Source organism: Mustela putorius, unplaced genomic scaffold (genome assembly GCF_011764305.1).
Source record: "Mustela putorius furo isolate JIRA1106 unplaced genomic scaffold, ASM1176430v1.1 tig00000174_pilon_pilon_pilon, whole genome shotgun sequence".
Taxonomy (NCBI): domain Eukaryota; kingdom Metazoa; phylum Chordata; class Mammalia; order Carnivora; family Mustelidae; genus Mustela; species Mustela putorius.
This window is the reverse complement of record NW_025421304.1, coordinates 11,743,097-11,758,396: the sequence shown is the minus strand read 5'-3', so window position 1 is coordinate 11,758,396 and position 15,300 is coordinate 11,743,097. Positions and strand designations below refer to the sequence as shown.

The following is a 15,300-nucleotide window of genomic DNA, read 5'->3' as shown; positions in this document are numbered from 1 at the left end:
CTCCTGTGTTAAGCCCAGACTTTCTGGGCTATGAGGTATTGGAGGGAGCCTGGGTTTTTGAGTCATACATACCTGGATTTGAATTTGGGCTTTATGGCTTAGCTTTGTAGCAAGTCGTGTGAACTGACTCTCCATTTCCTCATCTTTTTCTAAAAAGCGTTGGGAGATTGGTAATACCCAGCTTGATTGGTTGTTATAAGTCTTAAGTATAATGCATTGAAAACATTTTCATTGAACATCTTGGAAACTCTTCATTTCCCAAGATATAATTTGTAATTAGAAGTCCCATTTCTTTTTTTTTTTTTTTTTTAAAGATTTTATTTATTTATTTGACAGAGAGAGATCACAAGTAGGCAGAGAGTTAGGCAGAGAGAGAAGGGGAAGCAGGCTCCCCGCTGAGCAGAGAGCCCGATGCGGGGCTCGATCCCAGAACACTGGGATCATGACCTGAGCCGAAGGCAGCGGCTTAATCCACTGAGCCACCCAGGCACCCCAGAAGTCCCATTTCTGACTGACCTGCTACCCACGGAGTAGGAGAGGAATTGAAGTTTTAATGGGTGCCACCAGTTAGAGGGAGGCCCAGAATACATAGCAAAATGCCAGGGCTTAAGATAACCTTGCAGCGTTTAATAACATCCAGGCCTTCCTTTGGCCATTTGTGGATTTATCTCCTGTTCCTATTTATGTACTTACACAAAGACAATTCCTTCTGAGTGTGGTTCCTTTTAGTAGCCCAATTTGTGAACCACCAGCATCCACGGTACTTAGGGAATGTTTTTAAGGAGGAGAAAAGGAACACACCGTGGCTCTGGGAGGGATGTTTCTCAGGCTTCTGGGATCCCAGCCAGTGTACACGGCTGTCTGCCTTTCTCAGAGCGGGAGCTGCCGTATTTGAGTGCGGGCCTTTTGGCCTGCGGACTCCTTTGTCCAGCTGGCTGAGGTGCGTTGAGTGCTTTGGGCCTTCTCTCCCATGGAGAAGTGGGACTTATTCTTTGATGGCCGGGCCAGACTGCTCATCTGATGTTACTGGAGTTTGAAAGGTTGTCCTTGTCGTCGAGTGGTTGGCATTAGTGTGGCCAGGTCGGTTAGAGTGGGAACTGCAGGCGAAAGGGAAGGTCCTGATGAGGTGGGAAGTGTGGGTGTCCGGTGGCGCTGGATTTGTTTTGCCAGGTGAGGGTGTCTGGGGCCTTCTCTCCCCTGCCCAGCCACTGGGTTCCAAGTGTCCTGCAGTGTTTCTCCTTAGAGCCGGCTGGCTTTCTTGGCATCATTCAGTCTAGTTGCTAGGAAGCCGAATAAGGCAAATGCAACTTCCTTTTGACTTACTCACATTGAACCATCTGCTTATTCCTTCTCATGGCCTTCAAACTTGGCTAGGATCATTGAGAAGAGGGTCGAGTGGAGCATCTGTGCTCCTGATCCTTTTTGGAAAAGGAAAGCTTTCTAATAACTCTTTAACCCTCTCGGTCCAAATTCATCGTAGTTCCTCTTGTTTAGCCCCTTGTTTCTTTCAGCTAACAATTTGGAGCAGGCGTTTTCTTCTTAGGCTTTGTCCCTTATTTTTGTCTTGGATTTAGATCAGTGTTAATTCATTAACCACTACCACTTCTAAATGAGGAAGATGTTGTCGATGTGCATGGAATGCATTTGGCATGTAAACCTAACAGTGGTTTTAATCGAGGACTTCGACTGCTTAGAACTGATGCACACGAATGATTCAGGAATGTTCTTGATAAGTGCCATTGTGGAGTTGGTGTCAGATACATACATTAAAGGTGCCTGATAATTTGTGAAAATTTATGGTGATGTTGGTGGAGCATCTACCAAAGAGAAGCTTCTAAAAAAAAAACTCGGATTTTTAAAAAATTACCAAAAACCACCAGCATTGCATTCTTACTTCTCTTTCAGTTTAATTCAGTTCATTTGGGTAAATCTGATTCATTATGTTGAAGCCCCTTTCCTTTCGTGCATTTATAATGGTCTTTTCTTGTGAGAGAGCTCTGCCTTCAGTTGTCAGCTCTGGAAAAGCATTGAGCAAACAAATTAGATGAAAATAGAAATAAGCATTACAAAATAGAATAGAGATTCTGAAAGAAAAAAAAAAGAAGTCTTCAGAAAAGCATTGTTCGAGTTTTAAAAATCCAGTCTCACTGAAGATTTAATCACCTTTGAGTGTACCAGAACTGTGGAAAGTAACATGTGGGCTATGGGAAATAATTTCTTCTTAAGTGTAATTTTGTCTTTGTTGGTTTTTTAGCAGCAAGCCATATAAACCTTTTCCGCCGACTTCTTATTCTCCCCAAGAGGGCTACTTAAAGGAGGGTGAAGACATGCTAAGGTAAAGTTTTATTGTTCTGGCTCAATTTGCTAAAAGCTTTAGTAGTAATGTAGATGTGTTCTTACTGTGCAGACTTACGTGTTTGTTAAAATTGATGCTATTAATATTTGCTTTTTGGGAAGTCCCTCAGGTCAGCTTGATCATATTAAGCCCTTCTGCTTTAACTTCTCCCTTCCCATAGCCATTTGGACTCGAGTAACTAAAACAGGCTTACGAACTGGAGGGACTCGACCACCCGAGCCCCTTTGTGAGCTCTCCCTGGGTGACCCGCTGCAGCGGGCCCTCCACTCCCTTCTTCCACACCTCCCCACCTTTTTTTGTGCCACCATCGGACCGTGGGTAGATGCTCTAAAAATGCGAATGTATTTTAGTTAGGAGGTGAATCAGTATTCCAGTACAAATAAAGTCCCTGAAAAATGGTTTGGAAGGGAAATGCAAGGGAAAGAGCACCTGGGTGGCTGGGTCAGTTAAGCGTCTGACTGTTGATTTCTGCTCAGGTCATGATCTCAGGGCCGTGCCATGGAGCTCTGCGCCTTGCTCGTGCTTAGCATGGAGTCTGTTTGAGATTCTCTCGGTCCCTTCCCTCTCCCGTGTTCTCTTTCTCTCCCGAACGGATAAATAGATTAAAAAGTGATACTAAAAAATAAAAATCCCTTTCAGAGTCCTCCCCACCCTCCCTCTATTTATTTATTTATTTTAAAGATTTTTATTTATTTGACAGAGAGATAGACAGTGAGAGAGGGAATACAAGCAGGGGGAGTGGGAGAGGGAGAAGCAACTCCCCGCAGAGCAGGGAGCCCAACACGGGGCTCGATCCCAGACCCCAGGATCACGACCGGAGCTGAAGGCAGACACCTAACGACTGAGCCACCCAGGCGCCCCACTCTGCCCTTAATTTTAATTGAAATGGCTCATCCTGGTATATTGTTCTAGAACTTTCTTTCAAGTAAAATGTCACGAAGGATTATTGATCCTCATCGGTTTTGACCACCACGTAGGATTCCAAAGTCTGTAAACCAGTTTTGAAGGTAATCTCACGTAGTTGAGTCTGTCTTCCACATTCAGCAGTGGAGTTCCAAGTAACTAAGGAGGTAAATCAACACGGCACTACAGGACTCCTGCTTTGGATCTACCTCTGTAGTTTTGGTAAAAGCAGTTTTCCTTGAACTGTATCTGAATTGATTTTTATATGTATGAACCTTGACAGGGCCTCTCTCTTGCCTGCATTAAAGATGAGATTTGTGTCAGATTAGATTAATAATTCAAAATTGAAAAATGCCTTCCTCGACTGCGGAAGCACTTGGAAGTATAGAATTCAGGAGTGACTGTTAATGGGGGTTAGTCTCTCTCAGGTAATGTTTCCTGACAATGAGACTCCGAGTACTTGCACCGGTCGGCGATATTCTGAAGGAGGGATTTTCTTAGCTTTGGTGTGAAGGAAGCCTAAAGGCAGAGATGGATGAGAATGGCCTGCATTTGTTGAAGACTTCTCCTGCATCAGACACTGTACTAAGGGCTTTACCTACTTGAACTCATTGGATCCTCATAACAGCACTTCTAGGGAGGTTCCGATAGCCCCATTTCACAGGTGGGGAGACTGAGGCCGAGCAGTGTTAAGTAAGTCGTTCAAGCTTCCCAGTTAGTAGGTGACAGCACTGAGATTCATACCCAGGCAGCTGCAATTTCAACATCAGGCTGCTTTTCCTGGATGGCCACATACCAGCTTCTGGGGTGCATTCCCAACCCTGTCTGATTTACTTAGAGTGGTGGTGAGCAGTTTTCAGACCACTTTGAAAAAGATTCTGAATAAACTGTGAGAGAAAGCCAGCAAGAACACAGCCTAGCAAGGGGTAGAGAAAGCAGGCAACTTGAGGAATGGCCTCGGGAGCCAACGGCTAGTGTTTGTCGGAGACAGTACACAAAGATGAAGTCTGTGTGGGGGAAGGAAGCATTCTTGGGGAGCTCAGGGTGCTCAGGCAGTAGGGGAGGCCTGGATTCAGGCAAAAGCTTTGCCTCTTAAGAGTCTGGAGCCACGTCTTTGCTGTGTCAGGGAATTGGTTGTGGCCAACAACCCAAATGAAAATTGTATAGGAGACGAGCAAAGGGATCGACGTTTGCTGGCAGCTTGCTGAATAGTTGTGGGTTGAGCGTGTTCCGTGGCTGCTTTGCCATGCAGCGTGATGCCTCTGGTGAGAAAGGAACTAATTGCTGCCTGCCGAGGTGGTTCTCTCCCTGGCAGGACACTCCTTGTGGACAGACACACTGGTGTCTGGATGCTGGAGAGCTGCAGTAAAAATGCCTGATTTAGGGTACAGAGTGCCTCGAATTCCCCCCTTTCTTCTGTTAAATCACAGCAAAGGGGACTACTTTAGATGGCTAATAGATTACCCAGCATCTGTGCGCTATTTTGCATGCCTTCAGCAAGGGAAAATGGCTGGCTCACAGGGGCTGTAGAGTGTTCAGGAGTAAAGTGAGCAGACCTCATTGCCTCATTTTTTACCCGTAGCCAGTGAAGACCTTCAGAGGTAAGCGCTGCTTCTTCAAATGGTGTACACGGCTGCTAGAATTATCTCCTCTTTAAAGTAAACACCTTCGGGGCACCTGGGTGGCTCAGTGGGTTAAAGCCTCTGCCTTCGGCTCAGGTCATGACCTCAGGGTCCTGGGATCGAGCCTTGGGCTCTTTGCTCCGCGGGGAGCCTGCTTCCCCCCCCCCCACCTGCCTCTCTGCCTACTTGTGATCTCTGTCAAATAAATAAATAAAATCTTTTTAATAAATAAATAAAATAAACACCTTCGTGTATGGGCTTCTATCAGTCTGTCTTGACAAAGATCAATGGCTCCACGTAGTACTTTTCGTCATAACAGGCAAGAGGAAGTGAATGGGAGAGAACAGAAAAACTCCAGAAACTCGCCATAATTTTAAAATGAGAACAGATTATTGAGCGTGTTTCTATCCCTGTGTAGACACAGCCCTTCTTTGGGTGCATACGCATTGTGCCAGGCGACCTGGTGTTTATTTCTTGGCTTTTGGGGACGCATTGAGAGGGAAACTCAGTTTGCACAAACTATTATGTTTTCATGCATCCAATAGCGTTGAAGAATTACGGCGGAATGTGGCTGATTATTCAAAAAGGCACGAAGAGAACCACGAGCGGCCCCAGTCCACTCAGTTCGGTAAGAGCCTTGCCGAGATCCTCCTGTTTTCCTCATCTATTCTTCATAGAGCTGTTGCCATTCATTTTCACTTTTGTAAAAAACCCTGAACACCTTCAGTGATTGCTTTTGCCCTTGCAAGAGCATGAACACGTCAGTATTTTTCAGGTGATGCCGGTGGCAGGGACACTCAGAAAGAACGGCTTTTCCAGCACTTTTATCAAATGATTCAGAAAGAACGTGATCGAGAGAGGCCTTCAGACTGTGTTATTGTTTCTATCAACAACGAGCAAAGGTATATTTTATTTCTTTCTAGCCTGTCGAATAAGAATGTGTACAAATGGAATAATTAAGTATTCAGCCTTACATACATAAGTCACTAAAAGAGAATGGAAAAGACTCAGGAAATGCTGTTAGAACACTGCTCTAGGGGGCGCCTGGGTGGCTCAGTGGGTTGGGCGACTGCCTTCGGCTCAGGTCGTGGTCCTGGAGTCCTGGGATCAAGTCTTGCATTGGGCTCCCAGCTCCATGGGGAGTCTCCTCCCTCTGACCTTCTCCCCTCTCATGCTCTCTCTCTCAAATGAATAAATAAAATCTTAAAAACAAAAAAGAACACCGCTCTAGGAATTACAAGAATGTGCTATTGGGTTTACCATCCTGTGGCTGTGGCTGGGGAGGTTTCTGATGATAACTTTTTTTTTTTTTTAATGATAACTCTCTTACTCAGTTTTCTGTATTGCTCAAGTTTTCTGCAATGAGTGTCCATCGATTTTGTAATCAGGGAGAAAAAAAAACAAGGCTATTTTCAGACTGGGTTCTGTGTGCTGGGCACTGTCCTAGGCTCTGGGAGTACTTGAGTGAACGTAACAGACACACCTTTACCTTGGGGTACTGACAGTCTAGTGTAGGACCCACAAGTTGGCCTCACTGATAATTTCAGAGATGGGTTCCTCTCCGTTCTTAACTGCTTATTGAATTCCTTTCAGCCTTTGTCCTTGCTATTTTTCCTTCGATGTGGAATGCCCGTTCCTTCTTCTCCATCTGTAACTCGTGCAAGCTAACACTTGTAACTTGTATAGGCTACTTAACACCTGCAACTCATCCACGCCACTTTTGGCCTGTTTTGGCCTGGTCTCCTGCCCTCTTCACTGTCTCCAGCTCGTCCTTTGGGTCTGCATAGTGCCCTGATCTTATACACCATTGCTATCACTTGAAGGCGGACAGGAGAATTAATGTGGGATGATAATTGTCTCTGGATTCTGTCGGGTTTCGTAGTGCTTGGCGAAGACCGTGTCGACAAACGGTTGGTGGGAGGCATGCGCACTTACTCCAGGCGAGGTGCGGAGTGAGGGATCCTGCAGACTTCAGACATGAGAACTAATCATTCCTGAACAGGAGACCAGGCACGCACAAAACATAACTCAGCATGAAGGCAGCACTGGTGTTCTCACTCTGTGTGAAAATCGACAATCTTGAAATGACTTCAGAATTCTTATTCTGTGATACCTGCTTTACAGAAACCTAATGTATTTGTAGGTAGCATCTTTACTGTTAGAGTTTGTGAAAGCAAAATTATAGCTTCATCTCATTTGGAGGGTATTTGGGTTGGATCTTGGGAGAAAACGGCCTGGAAGAAATGAGGTCAGTCACAGCATGGGGAGGGTGGAGAGGCCAATTCCTTTTACATTGGAAAATTATGGGATTTCCCTTTAATAATTGAAAGACAAGCAGACATGCCCTGGATTAATTTGATCATGTGGTAATTTTAAACCAGTTTTGAACCAGAGGCAGTAAAGACTCAGCATGCATAGTGGCTTGGTTTTCCCTCAACATTTAGCAACTTTGCTATAGTCATTTGCATCAACCAGGGAAACTGCATTAATCTTTGACTAAATTGGCTTTCTTAGAACAGATCACATCAGATCTGTAGCACCTTGTAGCTCTTTCAGAGCGGTGATGGGTTCCAGTGGCCATTTGACTCCCGCACCCTGATGCCCTTGCCAGTCTCCCACTCCAGAGTCAGGCTGGCTGGTGTGGACTGGAGCACAGTGCTGTGTGGTGGAGAGGAGTCCTTGAGATTGCTCTTCTGCTCCCCCACCATCTGGGGTGGTATTCAGAAACCGCTCCTCTGCCCGGCGTTCCGCAGTTCTGGCGTTTAGCCACGGATTAGGACCCTCGGCGGGTGCAGCTTAGGAACTCCTCGGCCGAGGGCATCCTGCGTCTGCCAGAGTCTGTGAACTGGGCCTTGCTGCCTGCTCTGTTGTCACTTTGATGTCGGAAGAGATTTGTAGTGATACATTGGTTGGCTAATTCATTCCTTTATACTCCTAAACAGTAATTAGTTTTCATATCATGTCCTCCAATGTGAATTATTATTGTGATAGGTGTTTTTTTTTTTTTAAATTATTGTGATAGTTTTGACCCCAGGGCTGTTACTCTGTAAATACAAACCCCATGTCTTGTTTTTCTTGTTTTCCTCTTGAATTTGTTTTCTGAAATCATCATTTATGTTCCTAAATTGCCTAGAAAGCATTTTTCCGGACATCATTTTAATTTTTAATACGCAGAACATGGCACTTAATGTGTACCTGTTATGTGTGCTAAGGTCAGCGAGGAACATACAGATAATTAAGTCACAGTTCCTCTTTTGTACCACAGGCAGCCTGATAAGTTAAGGTAAAACATGCGCATAACTAACAAGTGGAAGATGCAATATGCTGAGTCGTTCCTGCTCTAAGCAGAGGATATGTAAGAGGAAGAGCAGACTACCGTTGTAGGGTCCAAGGAGGTAAATCAGGGAGGTTTCGGGGAATCAATGTCATTTGAGATTTTAAGTTTCTGTGCAGGTTTCTAAGTAAGCATTGGGCAGGAAGGGAAGCAGAAACCCAAAGGAGAGTTCTGGGATCGATTCTCTAGGACTTGAAGACCCAAGGCTGAGAAAATGGGAGATGAGAGGACTCTGGGGTTTGATCCAAGGTTGGTTATGGGATGGTTGGTGTTGACTGAGATGGTTAACTCTAGAATCACCTGTTTACTCTTTTTTGCATGTTTGTTTGGCTATACATTTACTTACTTATTTATTTACTTAAGTAAACTCTACCCCCCAATGTGGGGCTTAAACTCAAAACCCCGTAATCAAGAGTCGCACACTCCGCTGTCTGAGCCAGCCAGGCGCCCCTCACCAATTCACTTGTTAGCAAGGAATTGTCACAGTTGCAGACAAATACTGGTCTGTCCCCGGAACTAATTGTAGATGAGCATTCTCTTATTTTCTTTGAAGATACTAGTCTTAACTGTTCTTTCAAACAATCTTAAATTTTGTTTCATGGTCTTTAAATTGAAATGATTTCATCAAATAACATTTGGATGAGTCCATCTTGAAAAAGGCTGGCCCCGTTTATCTTACTTACCCAGTGTATCATGCCACACAAAAACACGGCTCTCACCTGCTCTGCTGCTTTTATAAAGCTCTGTATACGGTCAACCGTATGAGGACACCACATTTTCAGAAAAATAAGTTTTCCTTTGGTTAGAGCGGTCTCCAGTTCTCTTGCTGATTCCATAAAGGGATAACGTACTACTGAAATTTTTTCTTACGATTTATTTATTTATTTATTTGACAGAGAGATCACAAGTAGGCAGAGAGGCAGGCAGAGGGAGGGGGGAAACAGGCTCCCCTGCTTCTTCAAGCAGGGCTTGATCCCAGGACCCTGGGATCATGACTTGAGCTGAAGGTAGAGGCTTTAACCCAATGAGCCAGCCAGGCGCCCCTCTAACTATATATTTTCAGTATGTCTAAGAATGAAAACAAGTTCCAGGGCCTGCATGATTTTTGAAAAAATACAGCATCTTCCACTTCATTTACACAAGTACAGTAATAATATATTATCTCCGCCTTACTTAAACTTGTCATCAAAATACCTGTGGAACAACCGCTTGGTGAGGTAGGGTTTTGGTTTTTTTTCCCCCTCTCGTTTGGTTGACAATAACCTTACCTTTTTCTTGTGTGTGTGTGGTATGTGTGTATGTTTTTTTTTTTTAAAGGGAATATGCAACAGGCATAGGTCATCGGTTACAGGATCACGGCCTTGTGGTGGAAATGATTCACCTCTCTTCCGAGTCAAGTCTTACAAGAGCGCTCCATGAAGTTAAGGATGATAGGTCGCCATTTTGCATTCTTGTTGAACAGTCTAATGTAAAACTTTCTTCTTGCACTGTAATTATACTTCATGAGTCTATCAAAAGTAAGTTTAGCTCAATCTAGAACTTTTCATTTAAAATGGATCCTGCTTTAAAAATATAATAATTTTTCTTCGTATGCTGGTATACTTTGAAGGTTCATGTTTGTCAGTAACTAACCTTGATCTAGTTGAGTAAATGGTGACTTGAATAGGTGTCACAAAATACTCTCCTGTGTATTAGGATAATTGATACTTAAATCATCTTTATTGCTTCTTACTTAAGAATCCAGAATATTTTGACCAAATCTCACCACCATCTTTTCTGCCCTCCGTGGTAAGTCTAAAATGTTCATGCAATCTTAGACTACCCTTCATGCCAGCTTTGCCTCTCTCGCAATACCTCAGACATTTCATTATTCTTAGGCTCGTGAGAGTGCACAGAAATGAGCCCTTCTCTACCCTAAAATACATAGCCTCAGGCAGATGCACACATCCTAGACCACCGTCCTGTTTGCCGCCTGGGCAGAGTTGCTGCTTCCAGAGTCTGCCTTGTGGAGGGTCCTCAGCATCCCCCTTGGAGTCAGAACCAGACGAACCTGGGTTCTGTAGTCCTCTTGGCTCTGTGGAAGCTTTTGGTGCTGTTCTCTGCAGTCCACCCTTCCTGAGTTCCTCATGCGCACCAGGCACTGCATGAGATGCAGGCCAGCCCTGCTTCCTTCCTCTGCTCAGGTAGGCAGCAGTCAGGCTGCTTCTCCAACAGGCGCATTATCAGCTTGAGTCGCCCTAGCGGTGTCAGATTTTCACCCTGAGTTGGGAGACCTTTCCCCTGGGCAGATACATAGTGGAGCACTAGTAGTTGAATTCATATCCTGCATGTGGCTCCTGGGACCTTCACAGAAGTCCGTGTCAGACTGATGTCCTAGAAACCAGCTATAATGTTGGGTCTGGAAAAAAACAGTAGTAAGTATTGGCTTCCCAATAATCTGGGGGATGCCAGGACATCTTCTGGCCATTCCATTTGCTTTGCTTCTGTATAGTGACCTATACCCACCTAGCCAGCTCTGGTTTAGCACTGTTCCCAAGAGCATGAAACGATGGTTTTTCTCAACATAGAAAATGTTTAATTTATTTTAAACAAATAATAAGACTAAACCAAAGTATAAAAGAAAGGGCATACTCAGAAATTACAAACCCCACCTTCCTGTGGATGGGGGTGGGGGAGTTTAATTGAATAGGTTGTGCCGGGGACTAATCACATCTGTTTACATTCATGCAAGATCGCTGAGGAAATAACCACTAAAGTAAGTAGGCCCCTCTTTGACGTTGCATTGTTTCTGGCAGTGTTGTTTTATACCTTGCACGCAGCCATTCTGCAGAAGCCCGTGGAGCTGCTTCTGTGCGGAGACAAACATGTAAGAAGACAGTCAAACAGTGAAACTTCAGCACCTGTAGGCAAATATACATTCATATTTCTTCCTAAATGTAAGCCTAATAAACAGTTTAAGGTTTAACCAAATACCATCATTTCCGTGTAGCTCCATAGTGCCCCTTGGATCCTAAATTTGTTCAGATGTGATACATGGAAGACAGGGTAGGGGCCTCTCATCTAAAATGAAACTTTTATGAAGTCTTATTCTCAGCAGGTAAACCCAGGAGAGATTAGGAGACACCTATGCATTGACTGTAGCCATTAAGTTATGTAAAAGCCATTCCTAGTGTCTAGAATTTATTTTATATGTAGTATTTAGGGCCTGGAGCACTCCTGACCTGACCTGGAAAGGCTTTTAACATGATTTAAGATCCCAGAGGCCTGAGCTAAAGACTGCAGAGCCACGCAGAGGATTGTGGGTTACTCCTCAGCCTACAGTGACAGAGCCTAGAAGTCCTGCACCACATGTCTGTGTGTCTGTCTGCCTTTTATCAACGTACTACATGTACAGAGTGAAGAGATTAACACTAAAAGGCATGTAGTGAAAACCAGTAGCCCCATGTCTCACCTGCTTGCTTCTTTGAAGGCTCTGTTCTCTGCTTCTTTGTTTCTTCTGTGAATCATTCTTGTCTCAGGTTATCCACTGGATTGCTGGAACCAAATCAAACGCCTTCACTTTTAGGGTTTTTTTCTCTCCTTTAAACATGCCCAGTAGCCAGCAATGGGTAAAGTTGCATCCTGCCTTTTTTTAAGGCTAGATTTGCTTAGCATTAAGAATTCCCATTGATACACATGGCACCTATTTCCATACTCTTTCTGTCTCTCTCTCTCTCTCTCGGTATAGTGTGAAGCTGTCCAACTGTGAAAAGCGGGTCTGTATGGAAAAGGTAAATCAAGCTGCACATGTTATAATTTTGAAACAACGTAATGTTTGATTTTGAAATCGACAGGCACCTGCTTTGGAGGGTCCCAGGCCAATTGGATCAGTAGACAGTCACATCTGTACTGAAAGCTGACACAGCTTAAACAACACGTAGTTGGATTAACTATGTTATTTTCTGATTTTAAAAGGAATCGGGCGCCCATTTGATATAAAGCAGGCTCTTTCTCGTCCTTAGTACATCGTCATATGCCCCTGGAAGATGCCCTGGATCTGGTGGCTAAAGAATACAGGAGATTTTTCTCGAAACGGGAGCAGCAGGAACGTGCTGGAATTGCTTTGCAGGCTGGAGATCTGGCAGATGACTTCTTGGCCCGGGAGCAACTGACCAGCTACTCCGTCCCTTTGGGCATTCAGCACCTCCTCTTCCTGTTGAGTGAGGGCATGCATTTGTACAGGAATGAGTTGAATCTGCTCATCGACTACCTGAAGACCAGGAAAGGGCACCTGGAAGGTATTTGGCACTGTCTGTTTTCCCTCCCCATTTTAAACCTCAGGAAATCCTATTCAGCAAATCCATATGTGAAAGTAAAACTAAGAATTTCTTATTTAATCGAGAGACTGTACTTCTGTAATGTAAAGGTGTCTGATAGGAACATGTTCCACACAGGAATTACACAGTTTTTTAATGTATAACCTTTATAGACTAAAATGCTTTTCTTTTTTAAGCTAAATTTCCTTTTGAATCAGATTTTTAATGTATAAATAGGATGACTTCTCTATATAGATGGACAGGTGGGAAGTAGTTTCTGTTCCCTGTCGGTTTACTTTTGTGATTCAAAGGTTTCAGCTTGTTAATTGATAACATTTGTAGATTATTTTGAAGTGTATGGTAAACATAAAAAAGTAGTTCCTAATCTTTTTTTTTTTTTAAGATTTTATTTATTTATTTGACAGAGAGAAATTACAAGTACACTGAGAGGCAGGCAGAGAGAGAAGGAAGCAGGCTCCCTGCCAAGCAGAGAGCCCGATGCTGGACTCGATCCTAGGACCCTGAGATCATGACCTGAGCCAAAGGCAGCGGCTTAACCCACTGAGCCACCCAGGCGCCCCAGTAGTTCCTAATCTTGAAGATTGTAAAGAGCATTCCAGTTATGAGCCAAACTTGTTAAAATGGTGACTTTTCAGTTTATTTGTTTTGAGTTGAGTAGGTGAGAAGGAAATAATAATCACTTGTCCCTATGGGGAAACATAGCTGAACTTCTAGGGCCATGTTAAAGCTTTAAAGAAATCGTTCATCTTTTAAAATGTAGAATGGATTTTATTTAAGGTTTTATTTATTTATTTGAGACCAAGAGAGAGCACAGAGGGAGAGGGAGAAGCAGACTCCCCTCTGCACAGGGCTTGATCCTAAGACCCTGGGATCATGACCTGAGCTGAAGGCAGACCCTTCACCAACTGAGCCACCCAGGTGCCCCAAAATGTATTTTATTTTTGTACATTTTTGTACCTTCTTCTCAGGGTTGTGTTGGGGGTTGCTCGTAACCTTGAAACACATTTTTTTCCCCCTGAGTGCTTATGTCATTGATTAATTGATTAATTGATTAAGTATAATTGACATATTCTGTGACTTTCAGGTATACAGCATAATGATCGGATACTTGTATATATCCTCTGATGATCACCGCACCAAGTCTAGTTAACATTCTGTTTCTCTTTGATCGTAGAAACCTCTAAGTCCGAAACATCACGGTCTTCTTTGACTTCCTTGAGTCGTTCCTTTTGCAGCTCGAGCCTCTGCTGCAGACTTCTGGTGACCATTCATTTTCTTCATTTCTCCAGGCTATGAGACACTTGAGTCTTCGGCTACCAGTGATCATTCCTCATTTCAAGGAAGGAGTACCTCTGTCGTGGGCAAGCTGCCTCCACTTCTTCCAACCCCCGGAAAGTCCTCCTTCTCGGGCCCTCATCCCCCACTTCCTGCCAAGTCCCCATTGTTAGGGGACAGACCGGGAGGGGGTCTCCTTCCACCACCAGGTCAGTGCCTCCCTCCAGGAAAGGAGGAAGAGCTCACGGGGGTTCTGCTTCCTCTATGCTCACGGCCCTGAGAGAGCAGACAGTTGAGAACAGTTGCAGTGTCTTTTGGCATAGTCACAGCGAATGCTAAGATTTCAGAAGACCAGAAGAGACATCTGGGGTTTCAGTGGGTGCCATTTCTCTTGAGTGAATTGCTTAAGTTTTAACATGGGGGACGTGTAGAGGAGCTTTCTTATCAAGGTTGGTGGCCACATTGAGGATGGCTTAAACAGAGTTCTCTTAATATGCACTCTGAATTCTATAGTGTTTTCCAGGCTTTTCTGAGTAGTTGGCATAAATAGTATCTGACATCTGCCTAAAATGAGGTTGTATTAGTGTGGACTCCTTCCATTGTAAGTGACAGGGACCTAACTCAGCTTAAAACAAGGAGACCTGACTGGCTTACATAACTGAAAATGCCCAGGGTTGACTCACTTCCAGCCAAACTGGATCCTGCTGCTCAAGCCTGTTACCAGACATCCATCTCTTCTCTCTAGGAGGAGACTTGGGTGTGGCGCTAACCACTTGGGATACCAAGTTCCAGTCAAGCCCAGTGTCCATTATGCCTCTGGTTCTTGGGGTGGCTGGTATCTGAGCCTTTCCTGCCTCTTGATGGTAAAGAGGTTTTTTGTTTTGTTAAGATTTACTTATTTAATTATTGAGAGAGAGTGAGATTGAGCATGTGCGAGCAGGGAGTGGAGTAGAGGGGAAGGGAGAGAAGCAGACTCCCCACTGAGTGGGGAGCCTGACACAGCGCTTGACCCCACAACCCCGAGATCATGACCTGAGCCGAAATCAAGAGTTGGCCATTTAACTGACTGAGCGTCCCCAGGCACCCCAAGGTCAAAGAGTTTTAACTCCTCTGTAGGCACCCGGAATGCAGTCCCACTCCTTCTGTTCTCATCTTCCAAATATTTGTTGGTACACTCTGTCCCCTCTCCTGTGTTCCTTGTGTATTAACAGTGGGAGTAGAGAAGAAGCTGGATGAGAGCATGTTTTCAGTCTGCCATGTTAAAGACACAAGTTGGCAGTGAAGTCTTGATAGAAAGGCGGCTTTTCTCCTGGGCCTCAAATAAAACCTGGACCCTGGATGCATTTGTGTCTGAGAGTCAAATATTGCTTTGGTCTTTCATGTGAGCAGGGATCATTTTACCCAAAAACCTTATGAGCACAATATTTCCACCTTGGCTATTATCGTGGATCAAAATAGAGAGAATGGGTCCTTTTGCTTTGGTCGCTGTACATG

The 15,300-nt window shown here is 44.3% G+C and overlaps 1 protein-coding gene across 3 annotated transcripts in view; it reads left to right on the top strand.

Moving 5' to 3' along the window:
- Positions 1-15,300, top strand: part of LOC101681870 — a 75,643-nt gene that overhangs the window by 56,153 nt on the left and 4,190 nt on the right. The window contains exons 3-8 of one of the 3 annotated variants that reach the window (XM_045076033.1): positions 2,258-2,335; positions 5,427-5,509; positions 5,657-5,783; positions 9,533-9,732; positions 12,199-12,492; positions 13,821-14,015. In XM_045076033.1, coding sequence (XP_044931968.1) covers positions 2,258-2,335; positions 5,427-5,509; positions 5,657-5,783; positions 9,533-9,732; positions 12,199-12,492; positions 13,821-14,015 — 977 coding nt within the window. Of the gene's footprint in view, positions 1-2,254; positions 2,336-5,426; positions 5,510-5,656; positions 5,784-9,532; positions 9,733-12,198; positions 12,493-13,820; positions 14,016-15,300 lie in introns of all 3 variants that reach the window. The other 2 variants (XM_013052099.2, XM_013052102.2) reach the window with 2 other exon arrangements.